This window comes from Elephas maximus, chromosome 3, assembly GCF_024166365.1.
Source record: "Elephas maximus indicus isolate mEleMax1 chromosome 3, mEleMax1 primary haplotype, whole genome shotgun sequence".
Classification (NCBI taxonomy): Eukaryota; Metazoa; Chordata; class Mammalia; order Proboscidea; family Elephantidae; genus Elephas; species Elephas maximus.
Window position 1 is genome coordinate 121406537 of NC_064821.1, and position 25631 is coordinate 121432167.

General features: G+C 36.2%; 1 protein-coding gene across 5 annotated transcripts in view; it reads left to right on the forward strand.

The window, feature by feature from the left end:
• The window catches only part of TNNI3K (TNNI3 interacting kinase), a 380317-nt gene that overhangs the window by 42532 nt on the left and 312154 nt on the right, over positions 1-25631 (forward strand). For all 5 annotated transcript variants that reach the window (XM_049879574.1, XM_049879578.1, XM_049879575.1 and 2 more), the window contains one exon: positions 8515-8625. In XM_049879574.1, the coding sequence (XP_049735531.1) occupies positions 8515-8625 (111 nt within the window). The remainder of the gene's footprint in view (positions 1-8514; positions 8626-25631) is intronic.

Here is a 25631-nt window from a genome sequence, read left to right on the forward strand (position 1 = left end):
TGGATTATGTGGTGGCCTATGCTAAATCAAGTTGAAGTACCAGACCTGCCTTGGTAAATTGTAGAAGAAGATATCCAAAGGCTTAGAAAATTGACATGTTAGAGTAGATTTACCAGGTTAGATGCACAGACCCACACATGGGGTGCCCACAAGAAACACATTTACCAAATTTGCGAAGGGAGCCCTGGCATCCTTGAAGACTGCTGTGATTGCTATTTTATTTATGTTAGATTTGACAGTGGGTAAATGCCCTAACTGAATCAAGACACCTAACTATGATGGGGCTGATTCAACTCCTTGGTGGTAGGGGCCAAGTGGTGGCACTCAATCAGCAAAGACAAGGTGGGCGTGGTTACCGTAATGAACAGCAGAGTCAAAGCAATAATCAGAATAGTCTGACTCATATGGACTTATGAAGTTAGCTACTTAGTCATGGTGTCCCTAAGAGTGAAATAGATAGGACATATACTAAAAAGCTACTTGATCTGTACAAGCAGAAGAATTCTAGGTCAAGTAAACAGCAATCTAATTTGAATCATCAGAAAGAGAGCCATGGCCCTTCAATCAATTCCCAGACTTGAGCTGGTTTACAAACCTACAACCTCTTGAGTACAGGAGAGTCTGGTCCCTTTTAGGAAGGACCCCACTGTACTTCCAAAAATTTATATTATTAATCTTTCTCCCAGTCATCCTCAAATGGATGTATGGACTTTTATGAGAGTGACAGTTCATTGGGGAAAAGGAAATAATCAGATTTTTTGAAGATTACTGGATACTGGCTCTGAACTGACACTGATTTCAGGAGACCCAAAATGTCACCGTGGGCCACCAGTCAGAGGAGGGGCATATTGAGGTCAGGTTATTAATTGAGTCTTAGCTCATGTCTGTCTCACAGTGGGTCCAGTAGGTCCCTAAACCCATCCTGTGGTGATTTCCCTAGTTCCAGAATGCATAATTGAAATAGATATACTCAGCAACTGGCAGAACTAGACATTGGATCCTTGAAAGAAATGATTTTGTCTTGATTGAAACCAGAGCTAGATATGCAGAAATTGTAAGCTTCCTTGATTCAAGTATAATGTTTCTACTTACTCTGTGAATTTGAGAATTTTTTTTGATTGTTCTCTTAATGAAGTCCTAAAGGAGATGCTATTTTTTTTTAATTAATTTTTATTAAGCTTCAAGTGAACATTTACCATTCCAATCAGTCTGTCACATGTAGGTTTACATACATCTTACTCCCTTCTCCCACTTGCTCTCCCCCTATTGAGTCAGCCCTTTCAGTCTCTCATTTCGTGCCAATTTTGCCATCTTCCCTCTCTCTCTATCTTCCCATCCCCCCTCCAGTCAAGAGTTGCCAACACACTCTTCAGTGTCCACCTGATTTAATTAGCTCACTCTTCATCAGCATCTCTCTCCCCCCCACTGACCAGTCCTTTTCATGCCTGATGATTTGTCTTCGGGGATGGTTCCTGTCCTGTGCCATCAGAAGTTCTGGGGAGCATTGTCTCTGGGATTCCTCTAGTCGCAGTCATACCATTAGGTATGGTCTTTTCATGAGAATTTGGGGACTGTATCCCATTGGTCTCCTGCTCCCTCAGGAGTTGTCTGTTGTGCTCCCTGTCAGGGCAGACATCGATTGTGGCCGGGCACCAACTAGTTCTTCTGGTCTCGGGATAATGTAGGTCTCTGGTTCATGTGGCCCTTTCTGTCTCTTGGGTTCTTAGTTGTCCTGTGACCTTGGTGTTCTTCCTTTGCCTTTGCTCCAGGTGGGTTGAGACCAATTGATGTATCTTAGATGGCCGCTTGTTGGCATTTAGGACCCCAGGCGCCACAATTCAAAGTGGGATGCAGAATGTTTTCATAATAGAATTATTTTGCCCATTGACTTAGAAGTCCCCTCAAACCAAGTTCCCCAGACCCCAGTCCCTGCTCCGCTGACCTTTGAGGCTTTCATTTTATCCCAGAAACCTCTTTGCTTTTAGTCCAGTCCAATTAGGCTGACCTTCCTTGTATTGAGTGTTGTCTTTCCCTTCACCCAAAGCAGTTCTTATCTACAGATTGATCAATAAAAAGCCCTCTCCCTCCCTCCCTCCCTCCCTCCCCACTTTGTAACCACAAAAGTATGTGTTCTTCTCCGTTTTTTCTATTTCTCAAGATCTGTTTTTAATGGAATATCATACCCCACCCCCAAAGTACTCTCAATAGCCCATTTATATGCCCTAATAAAAACTATTCATTCAAGTGTTTCAGTTCAGGATGCTATCCATATGTTGAATGCCTACATAAAAGTTCTTAGTGTCCATTGAATTGGATTGAAGGTGATGAATATTAAACTAGAGGTGGTCCATGGGTGGTGTAGGTGGTTAAGTGCTCAGCTGCTAACTGAAAGGTTAGATGTTCCAGTCCACCAAGAGATGCCTTGGAAGAAAGGCCTGGCAATCTACTTCTGAAAAATCAGCCATTTAAAACTGCATGGAGCACAGTTCAACTCTGACACACATGGGATCACAATGAGTTGGAATTGACTCCATGGCAACTGGCATACTAGACGCACAGCTAAAGCACTTTGGGAGGTCAGAAATTAAGCATAGATTTGGAAATCAAACAGACCTGGCCTTATATCTAGCACCAACACATTCAAACAATTTCAGGTATGACAACTATTTGAAATTCCTTGAGCCTGAGTATCATCAACTATAAAATAAGTATAATAATATTTTTCTCAAAGGTATGTTATGAAGTTTAATGAATGAATATAGTGAGACATTTTGCATGGCATTTGGCCCATAGTAAGTTACTTATAAGTAGCAGTTACTGATTTGTTATTATTCTCTTTAGCATAAACCTTTTAAGATAAAAGTTCTATTTTGATAGTATTAAATAAAAAAAAAGAAGTATTTAAATCAATCAGAGGTCAAACTTGAAAAATCAAATCAAGGTATGAAGTGATAATTTATTCTAACTTTTGACCTTGCAGTTCGCCTATTCTGATGGAATTATAACAAGCTTCCTCTTAAATTTCACTAATTGTGGCTAAATAATGATAAAATATAAAGATATTTCAGAAAAGGATAAATGTATGTTTACTAGACTATGCTTGATAAATATTTCACGTGCTCATGATTTACGAACAATTTATTTTAATTTAGCCTAGTATACTGCTTGTCATGTGGTAGCTGTCTGCTAATAAATATTTGTCGAATGAAAGAGTATCCATCTTTCTACTGATTTTTGAGTTCCTTATATATTAAGTATATAAACCATTTGTCAGTTTTATATGTTCTAAATATTTCTCCAATTTGTCATTTTTTAATATTGTTTGTGTTTTTTTAGCACTTTCATTTGCTCAAATCTATCATATGTTCCTCTATTTTAAAAATGAGTTTATATCTAAAAAGACCTTCCCCACTTCCCTGCATTTCCATCTACAAGGAAAATATTTTAAAGTGACATCTTCATCACTTATCTCAGAGACTGCTCATATCTTTAGCCCTCACCACTCAAAATTAAAGGTTATTGGTGAGGTTATAGTTAACTCCTGTGTATTATTTTCTCTGGAGGAGGACTTCTGATCCATTGTTAAACTGGTATGAAATTTCCTAATTTCAAGTACTCTTACAGAGCTTTTCTGTTTTACTCTTTTTATCATTTCAATAGATAACTAATAAAGCAGATGAAGTTGTGGGGAAGAGGCAAAAAAAAAAAAAAAAAGGAGAAAGAGGAGTTAGATGACAGAGTCAAATCACTATCTTATTTGGAGGTTTCTATTGAGGGCTAAGACCCAGACATATGTCCAATAATAATGAGTTTTATTGAATATTATTGGGCCACTTACTTTTCTAAAGGCTTTATATGTATTATTACACAGTTTTAAGGTAGATAACTACTTATTACACCCTTTTTCATAACCAAGGAAATTTAAGAAGAGGGGTTACACAAGTTGTCCCAGTTCACACAGTCATTGGCACAGCTAGGATTCTACCAAGGCAAGTTAATTCCAAGGCCCACAATCTTAACCCAACATTTTAAGCATCTCAAGTAGCATGTGAAAAATGAACATTTTATTTCTTCCCTTTATTCCTAACTGTACCCTGTCAACCCCTATTATACTTTGGTTGAGTCAAAGAGTTTAATTAGGAGGCTGTGTAATATGGAGGGTGGTGGTAAAGACCCAACACAATCAGATTTCCTTGACCTCATTTGAACAACAATTTTCCCTTCCTAAATTTTTTTTTTTTTTTACTCTCTACTCAATACTGGCCTTGTTTCTGGTCTTCAAACACGCCAAACTCATTTCTACTTTAGGGCTTTTATACTGGCTATTCCTTGTCATTGAATTCTCTTCTGCAAAATCTTTGCTTGTATTTCTCCTTTTTGTCATTTTCCATTTAGCTCAAAGATCACCTCTTCAATGAAACTTTCTTTGAATTCCAAACTTAAAGTAGCCACCTAATTGTATGCCTGTAACTTTCAGCTACTGTCTAATATTTTCTTATTTATTTATTTTTTTTCTTTTCTCTCATGTATACACATGAGCTCTATAAAATGTAAGCTCCATGAGAGTAGGTGTTTGATTGTCTTATTCATTTTAGTTCCTGCACTGCTCAGGATAGTGCTTGGCAGGCTGTATATGCTCCATAAGTGTTCGAGTATATGAGAGGAGACTGAAAAAGAGAAGGTGAAATGATCAAAGCTGGATATAAGAAAATTTATCTCACAGCAGTGTGGAGGATAGACTGCAATGAGAAAAGAGTTTATTCAAAGAGTCTAGCTAAGAGGCTATGTAACATGGAGGGGGTGGTAAAGATAAACAGAAGAAATGCGAAAAGTACTGGAGAATTAAAACCAGAAGAATTCAGCAACTGATTGACTTGAAGGGACTCTAGGCCATTTGGAATTAGAAAGTACCATTAAAATAAAAAAACAAGCACTGAAAGATGACAGATAAGATTGGAAAAATTATGAATTTGTATTTACAAGAGCAATTTCAAATTTGAAATGCCAATAGTAGGCAGAATATGTGGGACTTGGACTTAGCAGAGAAGTCAGGACCAAAGATAAAGATGAAGTTATGAAATTGTATAAGAATTAGCAAAGATGCCATTTAGAATGAATAAGTGGTGTAGAGTTAAAGTCCCAAAGGAGTTGGGTGTACCTAACTAGAGAAATAAGATAGGATCTGTCAGCAGTGAGTGTCAATAATTTTTTTCCAAAAGCTTAAAAAATAAAAGCAAAGAAGATAGAGATATAATGGTATCTTAGTTTATGTGAGGAAAGCATAAGTTTATAGGCTGAGCAGAAAGTGCCAACAGATCAGGAAAGGTTGAAATGCAATCCTTATTTAACATTCTTGGTAGAGCAGGTGGATGGAGGGGAAAATTTGGAAACTATAACATCAATTTTACTGTTGGAAATTCTCTCCAAAATTTTTTATTTTTTATAATTTCTTCTAGACCTTCACTTATATGTGATGGCATGGAGAAAGCAGACCTTGTTTTATAATGGGAAAATTTTCTTATTCAAATGTTCCTGAAATTGTATGTATGCCATTCGTAAATGGAATAGCCTATCCCATGAAGACTTGAGTCTCTTGCCACTAGGTATGTTTGAGAACATGTTGAAATGACAAATTTTAGGGAAGTTGTGGTATGAAATCTTACATTGAGGGATAGGCTTAAAAATGAAAATCTTTGAATTTCCTTTCAAATCTTGGGTTTGTGAATATGTGATTCTCCATGTCATCCATTTAAATGGTCTAATTTATATAATGAAGCTAATAATAGTAACTGTGTTATAAGGTTGTTGTGAGAATTATTTTTTTATTGAATAATTATTTGTTAAAATCCTACCGTATGCCAGAATTACATAAGCTAATGCACATGAAAGATTAATTACATAATAAGCATTTATTAAATATTAACTGCTATTAATATTATTTTGCACATGTCATTATAATACTTAATATTTATATTATTTTTATATTATTATATTTATATAAATATATTTATATTATTTTGCACATGTATTATAATGACATGTGCAGAGAGCTGGAGATACAAAAGCAAAAGGGAAGAACTCGCTTGGCATTTCTCAAGCTGAAAAAAACTGAAGAAAAAACTCAAGCCTGGAGTTGCAATAGCAAAGGATTCTATGGGGAAAATATTAAATGATGCAGAAAGCATCAAAACAAGATGGAAGGAATACACAGAGTCATTATACCAAAAAGAATTAGTTGATGTTCAGCCATTTCAGGAGGTAGTATATGATCAGGAACCTATGGTACTTAAGGAAGAAGTCCAAGCTGCACTGAAGGCATTGGTGAAAAACAAGGCTCCAGGAATTATTGGAATACCAACTGAGGTGTTTCAACACACAGATGCAGTGCTGGAGGTGCTCACTCGTCTATGCCAAGAAATATGGAAGACAACTTCCTGGCCAACTGACTGGAAGAGATCCATATTTATGCCTATTCCCAAGAAAGGTGATCCAACCGAATACAGAAATTATAGAACAATATCATTAATATCACATGCAAGCAAAATTTTGCTGAAGATCATTCAAAAGCAACTCCAGCGGTATATTGACGGGGAGCTGCCAGAAATTCAGGTTGGATTCAGAAGAGAACGTGGAACCAGTTATATCATTGCTGATGTCAGATGGATCCTGGCTGAAACAGAGAATACCAGAAGGATGTTTATGTGTGTTTTATTGACTATGCGAAGGCATTCAACTGTGTGGATCATAACAAATTATGGATGACATTGTGAAGAATGGGAATTCCAGAGCATTTAATGGTGCTCATGAGGAAACTTTATGTAGATCAAGAGGCGGTTGTTCGAACAGAACAAGCGGATACTGAGTGGTTCAAAGTCAGGAAAGGTGTGTGTCACGGTTGTATTCTTTCACCATATCTATCAATATTTATGCTGAGCAAATAATCCGAGAGGCTGAGCTATATGAAGACCAGAGCATCAGGACTGGAGGAAGACTCATTAACAACCTGCATTATGCAGATGATACAACCTTGCTTGCTGAAAGCAAAAAGGACTTGAAGCACTTACTAATGAAGATCAAAGGCCACAGCCTTCAGTATGGGTTACACCTCAGCATAAAAAAAAAAAAAAAATCCTCACAACTGGATCAATAAGCAACATCATGATAAATGGAGGAAAAATTGAAGTTGTCAAGGATTTCATTTTACTTGGATCCACAATCAACATCCATGGATGCAGCAGTCAAGACATCAAAACACGCATCGCATTGGGCAAATCTGCTGCAAAGAACCTCTTCAAAGTGTTGAAAAACAAAGATGTGACCTTGAAGACTAAGGTGTCCCTGAACCAAGCCATGGTATTTTCAATCACATGATATGCATGTGAAAGCTGGACAATGAATAAGGAAAACCAAGGAAGAATAGACACCTTCGAATTATGGTGTTGGTGAAGAATATTGAATATACCATGGACTGCCAAAAGAATGAACAAATCTGTCTTGGAGGAAGTACAACCAGAATGCTCCTTAGAAGCAAGGATGGTGAGACTGCATCTTACATACCTTGGGCATGTTGTCAGGAGGGATCAGTCCCTGGAGAAGGACATCATACTTGGCAAAGTACAGGGTCAACAGAAAAGAGGAAGACCCTCAACAAGGTGGGTTGACACAGTGGCTGCAACAACGGGCTCAAACATATCCATTGTTAAGGAAGGCGCAGGACCGGGCAGTGTTTTGTTCCATTGGGCATAGGGTCGCTATGAGTTGGAACTGACTCGATGGCACCTAACAACAACAACAACATTAATATTATTAATAAGTTCCACATCTCACCAAAGATAGATATCAAATACAAATAGTGGTATAAAGAAAGTAAAGATTACTTTGGTTATTGCATAAATTATGCTGACTTGAAGCTCACATACTGGTTCAAATATTCTCACTGTTGAAATGTGTCAAGTTAAGAAATACACTAGAGATTAATTATGTATAGAGATCTTGGCACCATGAATTGGTGACAAGCCAATTACTGAACCACAGTGAAATAATTTACTGAACTGCAGTTAGTTGAATACTTGGTTCGTACCGTCTATTCTGAGATAGCACCTTTCATCTTTTAAGCTAAAAGAAAAAAAACTAAGTCTTCAAACTGCTCTTACAATGTTTCTGACCTCCTTTGGGGTTAATTTTAGTCATTGAGAAAGCATATTTATTGCAGTGGACTACATGTAAGATTAAGTCAAGTTTGCAAGAGCGCCACCATAGCTAAATATCCTTTCTGCCTTTCATGGTCAAGTGGTGGAGGGTTGATTGGAACTGAACAGTGCTGTCATTTGGTCCTAAACTGAGCCACCTGAGAGCTGTTGTCTGCTCTCTGATGTACTCTTATGCCCGAAATCACACTTAGGTTTCTTTGAGCACCTAACCTGACTGACAGTCAGGGAATCAATGCATCCTGATGCACAGCTTTTGAACCTACTATTAGTGGGAAAGTAATACTAAATATGTGTTTTCTTACAGGACAGTGCAGAATTGATCACTTCCCTGCTTCACAGTGGAGCTGACATTCAGCAGGTTGGGTATGGTGGCCTCACTGCCCTGCATATTGCTACAATAGCTGGTCACCTGGAGGTAAGTCACACCTTTATCCTCTGTGAAAACAAAGGTTACCTGCCTACTTGGACTCTTGTTCTCAACTATTTTCATATGGTATCTTTTGAGATTCTAGGAGTTGGTTTATTTTTTAGCCACTAAACATACTCTTTGCTTTAGAGGGTCAGGTTAAGCTATATAAATGTACTTTTGATAGTCAATTCAGTCCATTCTGTAGCAGTGTAATCATACATCAATTAATATAAAGATGATTAGATACAAATCTTCATGAAATAGTTTTCATTACTACTGCCATTTGATCATATGAAATCAAGGCTTTTTTTATAGTGATTGTCTTCCCAAATTACAAACCATTGAGAAAAATGCCAGGCCAGGGTCCTGATTATTTTACTCAAAATCCCATGATTTTTATACTCTATTAATTGTGATAATAACATATATGCCAACAATGTAAAATATGAGAAGTTTTACTTCCTCATTTTGAAACAGTTACTTATTTCCCCCATTTGTTCATGCCATAAATTAAATTGTGCTTCTCTCTCCTAATATAAAAAAAAATGCACACCAAAATACAAAAATGTACACATATATAACTGCATATAAAATCATATTAAAACCTACATAAAGTTGATGTGATCCTCTCTTAACAGTGTCACTTCAAAGAGCTCTTGCTTTCAGTTAAGTATTAAATACCTTATTGAGAGCAAAACAGTTTCCTTTGCTTTGACATTTCCACACATTACTGTATATCTTATTTCCCAGGAAATAAATCTATTTGGTATAAATATGAATGAATTTCTGTTACTTATGAGGAGGAGAAAATCCCATTAGACTCACTTATATATAAATGTTTTCCAAAGAAAAAATATACTAAGACCAAGTAAAGCAATGGGCTGTTAAACTCTAAGATGCCTGGGTGGAAGAACCGATGAGTTAGACATGAAGATTCTGTGAAACACACTCTACCTATTAGTACCAGGAAAATGACAGAATCTTTTTTACAGAACAAAATCCTTTTTGTCCAGTGCTGAGCTGGTTACGTTGTCAGTGATAAAATTATGACAGGGTCAAAAATGAGGTTGTTAAGAGCATGATCTCTTCATCTTCTATTCAAATAGCTCCGTTTTCTTGCATTGCAAATCATAGTATGGAATGAAATATCGTATCAGTTCTACCACCCTTACAGCAAATTTTACCAACGTAATTCCAAATAAGTCTCTACTCTCATCTTACAATTCTCTATGGGTTCTCCCATTTCCCTCATTAGCTGATGTGTAACATTTATAGTCAGCCACTAATGCTGCATAAAACAGGTATAGATACATTAGCTTTTATTCTCTTCTTACATAATGGACTAATTAAGTTACTGATCAGATAATGAAGGAAAATGGTATCCAAAAAAAATTAAAAAAAAAAAAAGCTTATCTAAAACCATCACATCTTCAATGCAGGATATTTTTCCTTTTCAAAGCTAGTGATTACCTGTTTCAAAGCTATTAGTTGTAATAAGTACCCGCTTTTTTTTTTTTTAATATATTTTCCGCCACATTCATTTAACAAATATTTTTGAACCTCTACTTTGTCCATTGCATAGTACTAAAGACGAGAATGATACAAGTAAATAAAGACAGAGTTCTTCCCCCTTAAAACGCTATGATGTAGCTGGGGATACAAGATGAATATACAGAAAAAAATACATAAGCAATTCAAAAGTTAAATAGCAAACAAGAAAGTCAAAAACAAGGGAGGGGAAAGAATCAAAGTGAGAATGGGTTCAATAATTAGGAATATGATAATTACATAGAAAGGAATGTCAAAAGAACACAAGAAGTATCACAAGTTTACTTGGAAATAGAGACCAATGTGGATTAGAAGAATTAGGGAAGGATTTATGAGAAAGAGTTCTAAATTGGGCTGGTGAGAACTAGACAGAGCAGAGGAGAGGAATCATGTTCAAAAAGGGAGGAAAGAATGAGCTTAGCACATTTAGGGGAGAGTGAATAGACTGATGACACAAAACAGACTCATGAAGAAGAGTCACTAAAGGTAAATTCGGGAGGTTAGGATTGGACATCTCAGGAAACTTTGAAAGTAGAAGTCTAAGGAGTTTAATTCAATTCAACAAACAATTTCTGTAGCTTAGTATGTGCAAAACACAAGGTTAGATGTTTTAATAGATAAACATAGTAATAGAACACAGCACTTCCCATGAGATATTTTTCTATAGATAATGAGAAGCTTCAAGATTTTTTTTTTTTGGAAAAAGAAATTATTTAAGATTTGATAAGTAGTATATTAAAGATTTCCTTGACCACAGTATTTAGTATAAATTCCAGGGTGATGATATAATACGCTTAAAAAGACAGAAATAAAGATTTGGGAATAGGATTCACATTGGAAGAAAAATCAATTTGCTTTTGTTGTTAGGTACCATTGAGTCAGAGCTTTGCCTAGTCCTATGCCAGCCTCATAATCGTTGCTATGTTTAAGCCCATTGTAGTAGCCACTGTGTCGTTGAGGATCTCCCTCTTTTTTGCTGACCCTTTTCTTTACTTTACCAACATGATGTTTTTCTCCAGCAATTGGTCCCTCCTGATGACACATTCTCACTTCTAAGGAGCATTCTGGCTGTACTTCCTCCAAGACAGATTTGTTTGTTCTCCCTACAGTCCATGGTATATTAATTGGCTTTAGATGTACTGATTTTCTGATAACATTCAAATTTTCAAGTGAAAATATTCATCAATCATTTGAAAATATAAAGCTGGCATTGGATGTAGAAGTTGGAACTTAAGTTTTTGGAAATTACGTATATAACGATGATATTTGAAATATAACAATAGCTAAAAGTTATAAATTGGACCTAACAGATGGCCAAGGGCTGAGCCTAAGAGAATATTCACAGAGACTTAAGAAACTGCAGAATAGCCGTTGAAGGAAACAAAGGATTGCTCTGGGTGGTAGGAGAAATAAAAGGATATTGGAATGTCACAATGGCAAGGGGTATAGACAGTTTCAAGAGGTAAAGGATCCTGAGTATCAAATGGTCCAGAGAAGATGAGTACAATAGGATAAAATATACATATGTTATTTGCTTGCTACACCAAATTTTTAAGTGCTTATTCCACTCCCATTTTTTTACTATCTTGGTTAGCAAGGATGGTGGCAATGGATTGGTGGGAGTAGTCTTTCATTAGTAGTCACTTTCTTTTACTGCCCACCTTTCTTTTTGAAACAATAACTGCTGCTAAGTCTGACAGCCCTCTTTGTCTGCACATATCAAATTCAGACCCTCCATTAGTGTCTCAAGTATGTTTGTCCTCCCATAATTGTGAATTCTATTAAACAATTTTACAATAAAATTTACATTGACTAGGCAGCTGTCTCCTTCAATAATAGAAGAGAACAAGTGCTGCAGGTTCTTAGACAAGCCGACTGCAATTTGAGACACAGATTTAGATTTACTGTGCTTTGAAAAGCAGGCAAATATTGGCTGCCCTGGGTCTCAATCCTCTCTGACTGAGTTATCCATCTATCAATACATACACATATACTGTCCTATACAAGGCCTAAGATAATGTCAGCAATCAATAAACATGCATTAAACCTGCTTCTCCTCTTTGGGTCCAGGGGGAAACAAGTTATATGCTTTCTCAGGTATGGAAAATGAAAAATATTCGCTAACATTTGGTAGTGCTTCACATTAACATATATCTGATTTGATTCTCCCAAGAATCCTATGTGATTGTTACTGTTCAGTTCAGTTTATCAGTGAGCAAATTGAGAATTAAAGAAATTAAGTAACTTTTCCAGGGACATTCAGACAAGAAACACATGGGCTGGATAGAGCTACTTAAACTCAGGCATCTAACTTCAAATCTGTTATCTTGTAAAAAAAGGACAAAGTCCTTCCTCGTGACTTCTCTTGTATTTTTTGCTGAAATGGGGCTTACAACCATAAAAAACAAACAAAAAGTATTGAGAAAACAAAACAAAACATAAACTGGATATATCACTATCTAAAGCCCAGGCACTGCTAACTGTACAGTTAAAACAACACTAATTAATTTAAAAAAAAACACTTTATATACCCAGAAAAAAAAAAAATGCACTTACTATATATGGGTCAGGCATTGAATGAGAACTTGAAGTTACAAAGTTAAAAAAATTTATCTTACCTGCCCTGGAGAATATCAAAGTCAAATAATCAGACTGATGTAGAGGAAGGATCTTGAAACCAGACTGGCTCAATTTAAAATTTTAACTCTGCATTTAATATATGTATAATCTGTCTATTGGAGAAAAAAAATGAGGTAGTCAACAATTTCATTCTTACTTGGATCAACAATAAACATCCATGGAAAGAGCAGTCAAGAAATCAAATGATGCATTTAATAGGGCAAATCAGCTGCAAAATATCCCTTTAAAATTTTAAAAAGGAAAAATGTCTCTTTGATGGCTAAGGTGCTCCTGACCCAAGCCATGGCCTTCTCAAGCACCTCATAGTATTATGAATGCTGGACAATGAAAAAGGGAAAAGAAGAATTGATGCATATAAATCATGGTGTTGGTGGCGAACATTGAATATACCATGGACTGTCAAAGAACAAATCAGTCTTAGAAGAAATACAACTAGAGTGTTCCTTACAAGGATGGTGAGACTTTGAATCCTTCAGTTTGTACACATCATCAGGAAAGACCAATGACTAGTATAAGACATCATGTTTGGTAAAGTAGAGGGCCAAGAAAATGAGGGAAACACTCAATGAGATGGACTGATACAATAGCCAAAACAAAGGACTCAAACAACCAAGGATCATAAAGATGGAGCAAGACCTCCTATACGTAAGGTCACCTTGAGTCCGTGCCAGCTCACTGGCAACAAACGGCCAAGAACAATCTAACGTGCTTCATCTGCAATAATATCTACCTTTCAAATTACCTAATACAAAAGTAAATTCCACCCAAAACCAAACCTGTTGCCGTCAAGTCAGTTTTGACTCATAGCGACCCAATAGGGCCGAGTAGAACTGCCCCGTAGGGTTTCCAAGGAGCAGCTCGTGGATTCGAACTGCTGACCTTTTTGATTAGCAGCCAAACTTTTAACCACTATACCACCAGGGCTCCAACACAAAATTAGGGGCTCAAATAAGAACATGGCATGCTGCATGGAAATAAACTGCAATGTATGTATGTACAAAATGCTCTGATGGAACAGAGCTGAAGAAAATCAAAGGGAGACCACAAAGCTGAGTGTGGCCACTCAGGCCACCTTTGGTACACTGCCCATTGCATACACTGTGGCAGCCTAGCAGCTCAGTATGGGAGATGACACCTGTTACTCTCCCTTTCCCACAGACTCCTTCGAGACTGAAAAGACAGTGATGTTGAGATAAAGATCTTCTGGGTGACTGGAATTGAGAAAATTAGAATCACTGAATAATTTTTAACCCAGAATCCTCCTTTAAGACATTTTCTAGTTAAATCTGCTAATTTTCACTACAAATAAATCTCTGAAAAAGTCACTCTAGAATCTTTTATTCATAAATTTCATTAATTTAAAGCCCATTTATTAAATACATACTTAGCGTCCTGCACTATCACTAGACCCTGAGGAAAATGCCAACACCCAGTTTTTCTATTTGAGAATTGCCTAGTAAGAACAATGGACGTGTAAACTAATAAATTGCTATACAGTATAAAGTATTTTATGTTAAAGATATGATTATACATTCATACTTTTTCGATGACCCTTGCAAAATACAGAGCCAATTTAGAAGACTGCTATACATTTTTTTTTAGAAAATAAAATCATAAAGTGTAGTTTAAAACATCCTACTCTTCTCTCCATCCTAGTTCTTTTTTTTTTTCTTTTTCTATCTCCCAAATCTGTGCATGAATATATGGCGACATATGTAGGCATGTCACACATACACACATACACGCACACACCCCTTGTGTAAAGCACTTTGTACTTAGTTGAGTGACTCTTTAAAAACTTATTACTCCTTGGTGTTTCGTGTAATAATTTCTACCGTTATCGAGACACAAATCAGTTATCTGTAGCTGTAGACAACTGTTTGGGGAGCAAATGGAAAAGCATGCCTGAGATGATGCAATATATAATGTATAAAGGTTGTGGAGTGTTTTGTTTTCCCAGAAAGGCATAGTTTCATATATGCTTTGTGCAAGTGAGAGTATTATTTTCATAGTTGAATTTATTCTATCCCACCTTATCCCATTTTCAGATTGTAAACACTTATCCAAGCATTGCTTCAGAAATGCTTCCCAGTTTTTTTGGAATTTATTTTGATTTCAAAGAAATGCAATTGATGTTGTTCTAGTACATTCTCAACTAAATCATCTTTAAATCTTTCAGGAGACAGTTTTGTTTACCAAGAAGCCTCTGACTCTCTCTAGGTTATTTCTTTTATAATGGCTTTAGCTGTCTCCCTAAAGACTCAAACAAGAGAGTGCTTGGAATTATAAAATGAGGCTTTTATTTTTTAAAAGAAATAATAGACTGATGATTTTTATAACTAAAAGGTGCCAGATCTGCCTCTAGTATTACAAAGAGGCAATTCTGAACACTATGGGCAGATGTGGTACCTTTTAGTTATAAAAATCATCATTCCTTTTGTGTCACTTGAATTAAAATAGTGAAACACAATAATAGTTAACACATTGGAAGTGATAAAATAGTGCCAGTCATATCAATTTATTTCATCCTCCTTTGAGATTTTTGTCATCATTTTTCAGATGAGAAAATTGAGGCTCAGAGGGGCTCACCTCGTCTATGCTCTCACCATGATTCTATACTGCCCTTCACCTAATCCACACAAAAGGCTTCTCAGCCCACCTGACCAGAATTTAAGTTTGAAAACGGTAGATAAAAGTTTAGGATGTAAATGTCAGGGAAGCATGCTATATATTCAGCTCTGTATTATCTCAAGGACAACTAAGCACATTAAGTTATTCTGGTGCCTCTTCGTATGAACCACTGTCTTTTAGGATCTATTCTTTAATATTTCTGCATTACATTTTTAACAGCTTTATTTAGATAACATTCAGATACCTATAACGTACCCATTTTACGTGTGTAATTCTGTGGTTTTAGTATATTCACAAAGTTGAGTTACCATTACCACAATTTAATTTTAGAACATTTTTGTCACCCAAAAAACAAACCCTATGTGCATGAGCAGCCACCCACCCCTCTGCTTTTCCAGACCTAGACAAGCACTAATTGCTTATTCTGGACATTTCATATAATGAAGTCAAATAAGATGTGGTTTTTGTTACTGGCTTCTTTCACTTAGCGTAATGCTTTCAAAGCTTGTTCATGTTGACTAGGGTTTGTTTGTATTAGGATCACATTATAATTATATATGACTTAATTTTGAAAAACACCAAAATGTATACAATCCAATCCACAGAGTAACTGCAGTTCTTTTTTCAACTATGCCTTCATTTCGATTATAAATTGATGCCAGAAGAAAACTTTCAACTAACACTTCAGGTCCCCAAACTATCTTTGTAATCCCAATCATGTACTAGAGTAGGACCATCCCCATTAAAGGGAAGTGGCCAAGTAAGGCCTCTTTTAGAATGGCCATGCCATCTCTTACGTGGGCGCTGGGCAAGGCCTCTGCTGAAGATGATCTGTCTCCCTGCCTTTCACAGGCTCACTCCTTGGGAACCTAAAGCAGGTTTGAACTTTAAGACTCCTTGGTAAAAATGCCTAATTTCCCAATACTTGAGGTTAACTTTTTGGTAATCAAAGTCTTAGTAATTAGTTTATACCCTAAATCTTAAATTATCTTACACCCTAAATTATGATCTATTTACCAGCAATGTGGCATAAAGTGGAAACCAGCTTTATTTTTTTCCCCCAAAAGGCCATCCAGTTGTTTAAACAGTATTTATTGAATACTCTATTAAACACTTTATTAGTTTATTAATTTCCCCCACTGGTTTCTGTTTGGGTCCTTTGAATATTCCTATGTTAATACTAAATACAACTCTTTTAATTACTGTAGATTTGGGTTATGTTTCAATATCTAAAAGTGCAATACTCTCTCTTGACTCTTCTTTTTTCAGAACTTTTCTGGTTGCTCTTCCATTTTTATTTTTCTGGGCCAGCTTAAGTCCATGGGAAGATACCAGAGCAGAGTAGTAAAGAGCAGGGACTCTGAAGCCCAGACTCTGCATTTAAATCCAAGGGTGGTATCTATCATTTTTACTAGCAGTATTCCTTTGAGAAAGTTACTTATCCCCTCTGTGTCCAATTTGTCATTTTAAAAAGTGGATTAAATTTATATCAACCTTATCAATGTGTGTGTTAAATGACTTAATGTATGTCAAATGCTTAGATACTGCTTAGCCCATAATAAGTGCTAAAATTTTGCTATCATTATTTTTATTCTGTCCTAAAGAAAAAAAAAAAGTGCTTGAACCTGGGTAGGATACATCTTAATTAAGATTAATTTAAGTAAAATTAGGAAAAATTAATACCCCCATCATATTGAATCTTCCTGTTTAAAAACAAGGTTTTCCTTTCCATTTATTCACGTTTCTTTTTATGTCCTTAAGCAAAATATTCTTCAAGTGGGTTTGCTAAAATGTATTCCTTAATTATTTTATCTTTTTGTTGCTAATGTGAATGGCATTATGTTTTTTTCTAATTTGTAATAGTTTACACTTAGGAAACCTGTTGATTCTTGTCATTCAACTTACTGATTTACCTCATTGTTTCTAATAGATGTTTAGATGATTATTTTGTATACTCCTGGTTTACAATTAAATCTCCTTACCAATAATTAAACATTTTGTTTTTCTCTTGTCTCATTGCATTGGCTGATACTTTCAGAGCAATTTTTTCCCAGACTTTTTATATTATCTCTGTCAGGTCTTAGAATAAATGTTATGCTGACTTTGTAGACAGAGTTTGGAAACTTTTCTCTCTCTCTCTGTCTACCCACGTGCTTATCTATCTGTGATTCATTTTAAATTTTATTTTAGAAATATTTCTTCCTTTGATATTTGAAATAGTTCACTAGACAAAACATCTGGATCTACCTTTCTTATGGAGGTTTCTGTTTTCCAACTTTTTTTCTGTAGTCTTTTAAATTTTCTCTGTTTTCTTTGATTAATTTTGATATTTATGTTTTCCTAGAAAATGATGTTTTATTTAGATTTTAAAATGTGTTTGAATAAAGTTGAGCAAAACATTTAATATTTTACCTCTTTGGGATATTTATTATATTTATTCAATTTTAAGTTGGAAATTAAAATTATAAATCAAAAACTATTATTAAATATTGCTTGGACTGATTTAAGGATTATCACCCTATTACACTGTTTTCTTGGAGACTTAAGGAATTTAAGAGTGAATATGAATCTATTCGAAACACTGCTCTGGCCATGTTCAAGAAAATATAATGAACACTACATCTTTGTTTCTTAAAATTCTTATTACCTTATGCTATGAAGATGGCCACCATCAATTTCATGCCTTGTTATAAAATTTCACCTTTAAATTTTTCAGTGGTTTCTATTGACCTACACTGACCTGACTAACTCAAAACTCCAGATACTGGAGACCTGCTACATTTCATCACATTAGTCAGACCTGACTAAAGACAGCAGGAAATGTAACAGGTCTCCAGTATCTGGAGGCTTTCTTTATAATATAGACTTAAACTCACCTTTTAAAACATGACTCAAGTTCATTCTCATATGAACTCATTCCTTGTGGCCCAAAGCCTTCACAAACTCCTCAGATATTTCTCCAAGGTTGAGTTATCTAGATGGCGGATGGTTCTGCCTCTATTTCATTAGGATGTGATTTTTCTAACTGTAATGTTATTACTACAAGAAGGGGTTCCTTTAGCAGAGCAACCAAGAGTACAGTATGTGTAGTTTCTGCTCAACCGAATCCTCAAATCTTTCCCACTGTGTAACTGGCTTCTTTCTTTTTTGTGGTCAAAAGAATGTAACCATTCTGTAGTCTTATTTGTTTTTTCCCTGATTTGTCTCTTGATCTCCACGAGATCTGAAAGGCTTGTATAATTCCTCTGGAATGTATTAACTTGATGCCTTTCTCTTCTTATATAAAAGAAATACTTACTCTGCATTCCCAATCTGAACAGTTCTGCCCTGTCAGCTTTATCCCACTTTTATCATGTCTCTGTCTGAATTTTTTTTTTTTTTTTTTTACTATTAAAGGTAGAGCATTTATGACTTTCCTCTGCCTGGTCTTGTTTTAGTTTCCCTTGTATTCCTATACTATAGTACTCATGTAATGGTAATTATATTCCCTATTACTACAATTCTGTACAAAACGATGGAGATAGCAACAAATCCAAACCCTTTTTTCAGTGGCTCACTCCTCTGAATCAGGCCTCATTAACACATTTGAAATCAGTCTTTTGACCCCTGGTGGTAACTTTGATTCATTTCTTTGTCCCATTGAGCTAAGTGTTATCATGTCCCAAGCTCTCTCCAGGAATATGAGATCTCTTATTCAGGCCCGCTAATTTAACTGCCAGTAAAGATGTAAAAAAGACTTTTCTTCTACCCTGAAGAAATCTAAATCCCAATCACACATGTCTGATAACTATTCAGAAACTCTGGTGTGTGTACCAATATCATCTCATATTATGTAGCACTGTTATTTTGCTCTGATGAGGCTCCCAAAATTTTGCAGGAGGGAAGCAAATCTTAAATGGCTATAGAAGTCCACCAAAATGGATATTCTAGACTACTAGAGTTCAGGTACAGAAACTGTAGCAAGTATCAAATATACCAGTCTGTTTTTTATACATCATTATGTATGTTGTTTAAATATCATTCTAGTGTATGTCATTAATGATTGATAGATATTTTAATCACCATTAATTGACATTAACTTTATAGGTGTCTCTACTTGTTCTGAGTAGTCACCTGTGGTCCCACGATGCCAAAGATTGATGTACCTTTTTGTCAAGTGGCTATGTCTCTGAAACTAAACCGTTTTTGTGCACGTAGTATTAAATAACCAAGAATTGTTAGGAATAGTAAATCTTCTGTGACATTCAAAAGTGGTTTTCTTAGAAGTTGAAACCAGAAACTCTCTGTGCTACCATTACTAAGTATCTCCTGTGTTACAGAATAATCTTTATTAGAGAAAAGGAAGCAGTCTCCTCCTGCCTAGGCTTTTGGTCTGGAGAGCAAGACAAGATCATAGATCATGTGTCATAATCAGTAATTTTACTGCCTCAGAAGGCAATGCCAGTGTATTGTTTGTGAGGAATGGTGTAAGAGGACACTAGCTTCAGTATTGCTTTTTATTCTTTTTGACACTCAAGCTTTCGCCATATATTCTATTAATAAAATAAATTTTTAGCTATTATTAAACATTAAGTATTGCTTTTGGGGTGAAGTATAAGAACACAAGCTAGAAAAGCTTTATAGGCTAATAAAAATGTAAATGAGCTGTTCATCAACTTGCTGCCCTAGAAAATGATGAAAGAAACATTACCTGAGAAATTAGATTCAAAGATTATTGCTAATCAAATCAACCTGAATGAGAAAACCCTTTGTAACAATTCAAGGTCTCATGTGAATTTGGCTTTGAATGTCAATCTTTCTGTGCACTGAATTTGAACCTCCTAGGTCCTCTGTACGTTTAAAAAATATAACAGTTAAGCAGAAACAATTTCTGTTACACATCTGTAGCAGCAGATAAGAAAGAGTTACATATTTTAATGGATTTGTACTTAGGCTTCTTTTCCAACGTCATACACCCTACCAGGAATTTGAAGACTGAGTTATGAATCCAGGTTGCTATAGCTTGCTTCAGAGTTTCTGAGCCTCCAAGCTCCCTATGTCTCAGCAGTAAAGTATTAATGTGCTTCCTCTTGATTAGAAATACATTGGAAGATCAATATCCTCTATCTGACTCTATGGCAATGAGTTTGGTTTTTTGCCATTTTCTAATATATAATAGTAAAGCAAATGGTGGAGGCTATCTATTTTTTTCTCAGGGATGATTTACTCTGGGATGGTCTTTAAAGGGTAGAGAGCCCTCCGAATATTTGGATCTTTTCCTTTGATCACTGTGCAAGTTGTTCTTGGTGACTTCCTTTGGTGGATCTCCAAAGATGCTTTAGAAACTTGCTGAGGTTGGGGTAGTGGGAGGAGAGGCTAAAGGTCCATGATTGGCTCTCAGCAGCTGCCCTCTCTCAAGGCATCTTTCTTCTGAAGTGTCCCCTGAAAGCACTTGGTACCTCTGCCTCTTATCAGCACACTTGTTCTTGTACAACTGTATGTCAGACCAATATAGCTCTTACAAAGTATGGAACTTTTAAGAAAGGTGCACAGAGCCTTCCAGAGTCACTCTGAGAAGCAATTCAGTGTAAACCCTTGCAATGTTGTAAACCTTGCTGTCCTGCCTCCCTCTTGTTCTGTTCCTGAAGCAGATCATAGGCCACTAATTTTCTTATCTCCATGCTTTGCTCTCCCATAATTATCACCAGTCTCCACACTCAGGAAGGTCCTACTAGCAACTGAAGAACTGATCTCATCATTCCGTCTTAGAAAGGTATATACTAAACTACTCAGGAAACTTGGAACTAAGGGCAATGGATGCAAATCTTTTGTCCAGAACTATCAAAGGCACTCCAGGTTAGTGGCCAATATGTTGTTTTGATCATCTCTGTAGTCACATACTGTTATTACCCTCCTGGACTTCCTGTAACAGTACCTTAACTTACAGGTCTGTCTCCTGATGCTTTAAGTTCACTTCATCCTACGTACTCCTGAAAATTGGCTGGATTCTCTAAAGCATGACTTTTATAAAGTCATTCCTCTGACCAAAATCATTGCAGACTCCAAAACATACCAGCTCAGGATTTAGTGGTAAAGACCCAGCTCTCCTACCTTTGTAGGCATGGGTCTTCATGCTCCTCATTTTGCATTCCTTGTGCTAAATAAAATGAACAGCACCCCATTTAAATGTCCTTTGCTTTTATCTCACTATAGTCTCCTTACAGTTTGCCTCTCTCACCCATCCTCAAAGCCCAGCCAAAATGCAATCTTTCTGAACTGCTGGATCCTCATTGCTTGAGGTGTTTTCGTGCACTAAACAACCACGGCATTTCATCTGTTCCTTTCTAGCAGATTTAATAATTGTTTCATTAGCATGATTTTATTTGATCATTTTACTATATGTTTCTGGAGCATAGGAACTGCTTGTTAAGTATCTTCATAGTTCTCATAGGGAATCTACTGTACGCTTTTGCATACAGTGGGTTTTTAAAAGATGTTTGCAGAATAACTAACTTAATGAATGATTATTCAAGTGTTTTAGAAATTATACAGAATGAGGAGAATTATTTCTCTTTCCCATAAAGGCAGAAGAGCTTATAATGATACCTTTCATGAGGGTGAAAAAGTAGTAGCTTACAAAATCACAAGCAATTATCGTGAATACTTTCATACAACTAATTGTTGAGTTGATTCCAATTCTTAGCGACCCTAGGGGACAGAGTAGAACTACCCCACAGGGTTTCCAAGGCTGTTGTCTTTACAGATGCAGACTTCCACATCTTTCTCCCGTGGAGTGGCTGGTAGGTTCGATCCACCAACCTTTCAGTAAGCAACCAAGCTACTTAACCACTGTACCACTAGGGCTCCTAGTTCATACAACTAGTCTTATAAAACCTTTAAAATGAAAGTAAATGTCACAGACTTTTTTTTTTTTTTACTGTGCTTCAAGTGAAAGTTTACAATTCAAGTCAGTCTCTCATACAAAAACTTATACACACTTTGTTATAGGACCCTAGTTGCTCTCCCTACAATGTGACAGCACACTACTCTCCACCCTGTATTTCCCGTGTCCATTCAACCCACTTCTGTGCCTCTCTGCCTTCTCATCTCACCTCCGGACAGCAGCTTCCCACTTAGTCTCAAGTGTCTACTTGAGCTAAAAGCACACTTCTCACCAGTATCATTTTATGTCTTACAGTCCAGTCTAATCTTTGTCTGAAGAGTTGGCCTCAGGATGGTTTTAATTTTGAGCTAACAGAGAGTCAGGAGGCCATGACCTCTGGGGTCTCTCCAGTCTCAGTCAGACCATTAAGTCTGGTCTTTTTACTAGAATTTGAGATCTGCACTACACTTTTCTCCTGCGCCGTCAGGGACTCCCTGTTGTGTTCCCTGTCAGGGCAATCATTGGTGGTAGCCAGCCACCATCTAGTTCTTCTGGTCTCAGTCTAATGGAGTCTCTAGTTTATGTGGCCCTTTCTTTATCTTGGGCTCATATTTTCCTTGTGTCTTTGGTGTTCTTCACTCGTCTTTGCTCCAGGTGAGTTGAGACCAATTGATGCATTAGATGGCCACTCGCTAGCTTTTAAGACCCCAGATGCCACTCACTAAAGTGGAATGCAGGACATTTTCTTAATATACTTTGTTATGCCAGTTGACCTAGATATCCCCTGAAACCATGGTCCACAGACTCCCACCCCTGCTACTTTGTCCCACGAAATGTTTGGTTGTATTCAGGAAACTTCTTACGTTTTGGATTAGTCCAGTTGTGGTGACTTTCCCTGTATTGTCTGTTGTCCTTCTCTTCATCTAAAATTATTCTTGTCTACTATTTAATTCACAGGCTATTTTTTAAAAATAAGGCCAGGTTTTCTTTTTAAAACTTCTCTTTAAAATATACTCCCTTTCCTCTGTCCATACCTTTTGACCTATTTAAAATATAAAGGAGGATTTTTGGACTTAACCTAATGATGAAATTTGTCTCTAACAAAAGAGAGTAACCGGTTTAAATTATTCCAACAACAATAAAAAAGAAATCCAAACCACATTCATAAGACAACATCATTAGTCTTTTATGTCTGCATCTCTCTCTCTATGACTTGGCTGAACTTTCTTAATCACCATTCTAATCAATAATGCTATCTCCAATCTAACACGAGAATTGTGCTCTCTGGCATAAAATCAGTTACTGACTCACAGTCCTGTGCTATCACTCAGTCTTACCATTGATAGCTTGTGATCCGTTTATGAACTGTCGGAATAAATAAAGATCTTTGGTTTATTTGTACATGCTTTTTCCCCCCACTAACTTCGTACTTAAAAATTACTATATATCTTTTCCTTCTCCAACTTGATTTTATATCTTTTAGCCTAATAGGTTGCTACACTGAATTCACAAATTTCACACCAATGATGCTATGAAGGGTTGAAATGTATTGTTCCAATAAGGGAAAGTCACTTTGTTTTAGATGGGGTTACTCCTATGAGCAAATGTGATAATATAGTCCTTGAAAACCAGCCAACAAGCTCTAAAAGTTTAATATTGTTCAGTAAAAGCCTCTGGATTTTTATAGCTTAATGTCTTATTTTTTCTAACTTTCTGAGTGTCACTGGAAAAGTACAAATCTTCTGTGAATCAGTCAAACTTTGAAATTTTTAACTAAGCAATTACTCTCAGCAACTACTACATATGAGGAAATATACCAGGTATGGGGTTACACAGATGTGTAAGATGCATGCTTTAATATGCATTTTGCCATTCTACATTTTTTTTTGCAAGAGATCATGTCTGAGCCCCAACTTAAGCTTCTAGAATTGTCGGAATTGCATCTAAATTAATGACTAAACATTTTAATATCTCTGAACTTACATGGCATTTGTGACTGAACAAAACCCATGACTGCTTTACCTTTGAAGTACTGCTAATAAAACTATGAGGAAAATTTTCTGTCTTTAGCCTTAAAAATTTACATACCTTTTGAACTAGCATTTTCACTCGCAGAAATTTATTTTATGAAAATAATAAGAGATTGACTTGCAGGGATACTCATGCAAAAAAAAAAAGGTAAAAATAATCTAAATACTGAGCAATGAATATGGGTTAAATCAAAATGGTACATGGGTACAGTGGGATACTTCGTAGTCATTAAATATGACATCGTAGAATATTACACATTGAAGTAGAAGCTCACAAGGATTTGTGAAGTACATATAATGCTATTTAAGCATTGTTGTTATATTTAAATCTTCTTTTTTGTAGTTTTTCTTATTATTAGGGTGAATATATTCTCTTAAAACTTAAACTTTATAGTAATGTATAAGGGAGTCAATAGTTACATACATCTCCCAACTCATCCCATCTGAAAGGTAACTGCTATTGATAGTTTGATGAATATTATTTCCGTTTTTTTCTTATATTTTCTTTTCAAAAATGGAATCGCTCTAAATGCTTCTGCAACATCCTGTCCTTATTTAACAGTATACTTTAGACAGCTTTCCAACGTGCACCTCATTTTTTAAAAAACTTTTTTATTATAAAAAGTAGTATGCATACAAAACAGTATATATAAAATGTATACATTGAGAGTTTAAGGGATAATTATGAAGTGGATAGTCACGTAACCACCACCCAATTTAGAGAAGTAGAAAATTGTCAGTTCCTCAGAAGAGCGTCTTTTGACCCTCTAGTTTCACATCTACCTTGCTCCCTTAGAATAAGCACTTTCTCTCTTGATTTATGATACCTAAAAAAAAAAAAAAATTTCTTTTTTATAAGAGCGTTGGAAACCCTGGCGGGTAGTGGTTAAGTGCTACGGCTGCTAACCAAAAGGTCAGCAGTTCAAATCCACTAGGTGCTCCTTGGAAACTTTATGGGGCAGTTCTACTCTGTCCTATAGGGTCGCTGAGTTGGAATCAACTCAAAGGCATCAGGTTTTGTTTTGTTTTGTTTTGTTTTTTTAATATTGGAGCCCTGGTGGCACAGTGGTTAAGCACTCTGCTGCTAACTGAAAGGTCAGCAGTTCAAACCCACCAGCTGCTCTAGGGACAAAGATGTGGCAGCCTGCTCCTGTAAAGATTACAGCCTTGGAAACCCTATGGGGCAGTTCTACCCTGCCTATCAGGTTGCTATGAATCTGAATCGGAATTGGCTGAACAGCAATGGGTTTGGGTTTTTTTCTTTTTTTTTTTATCCCCTTGCTTTCCAACGTATTATGTAT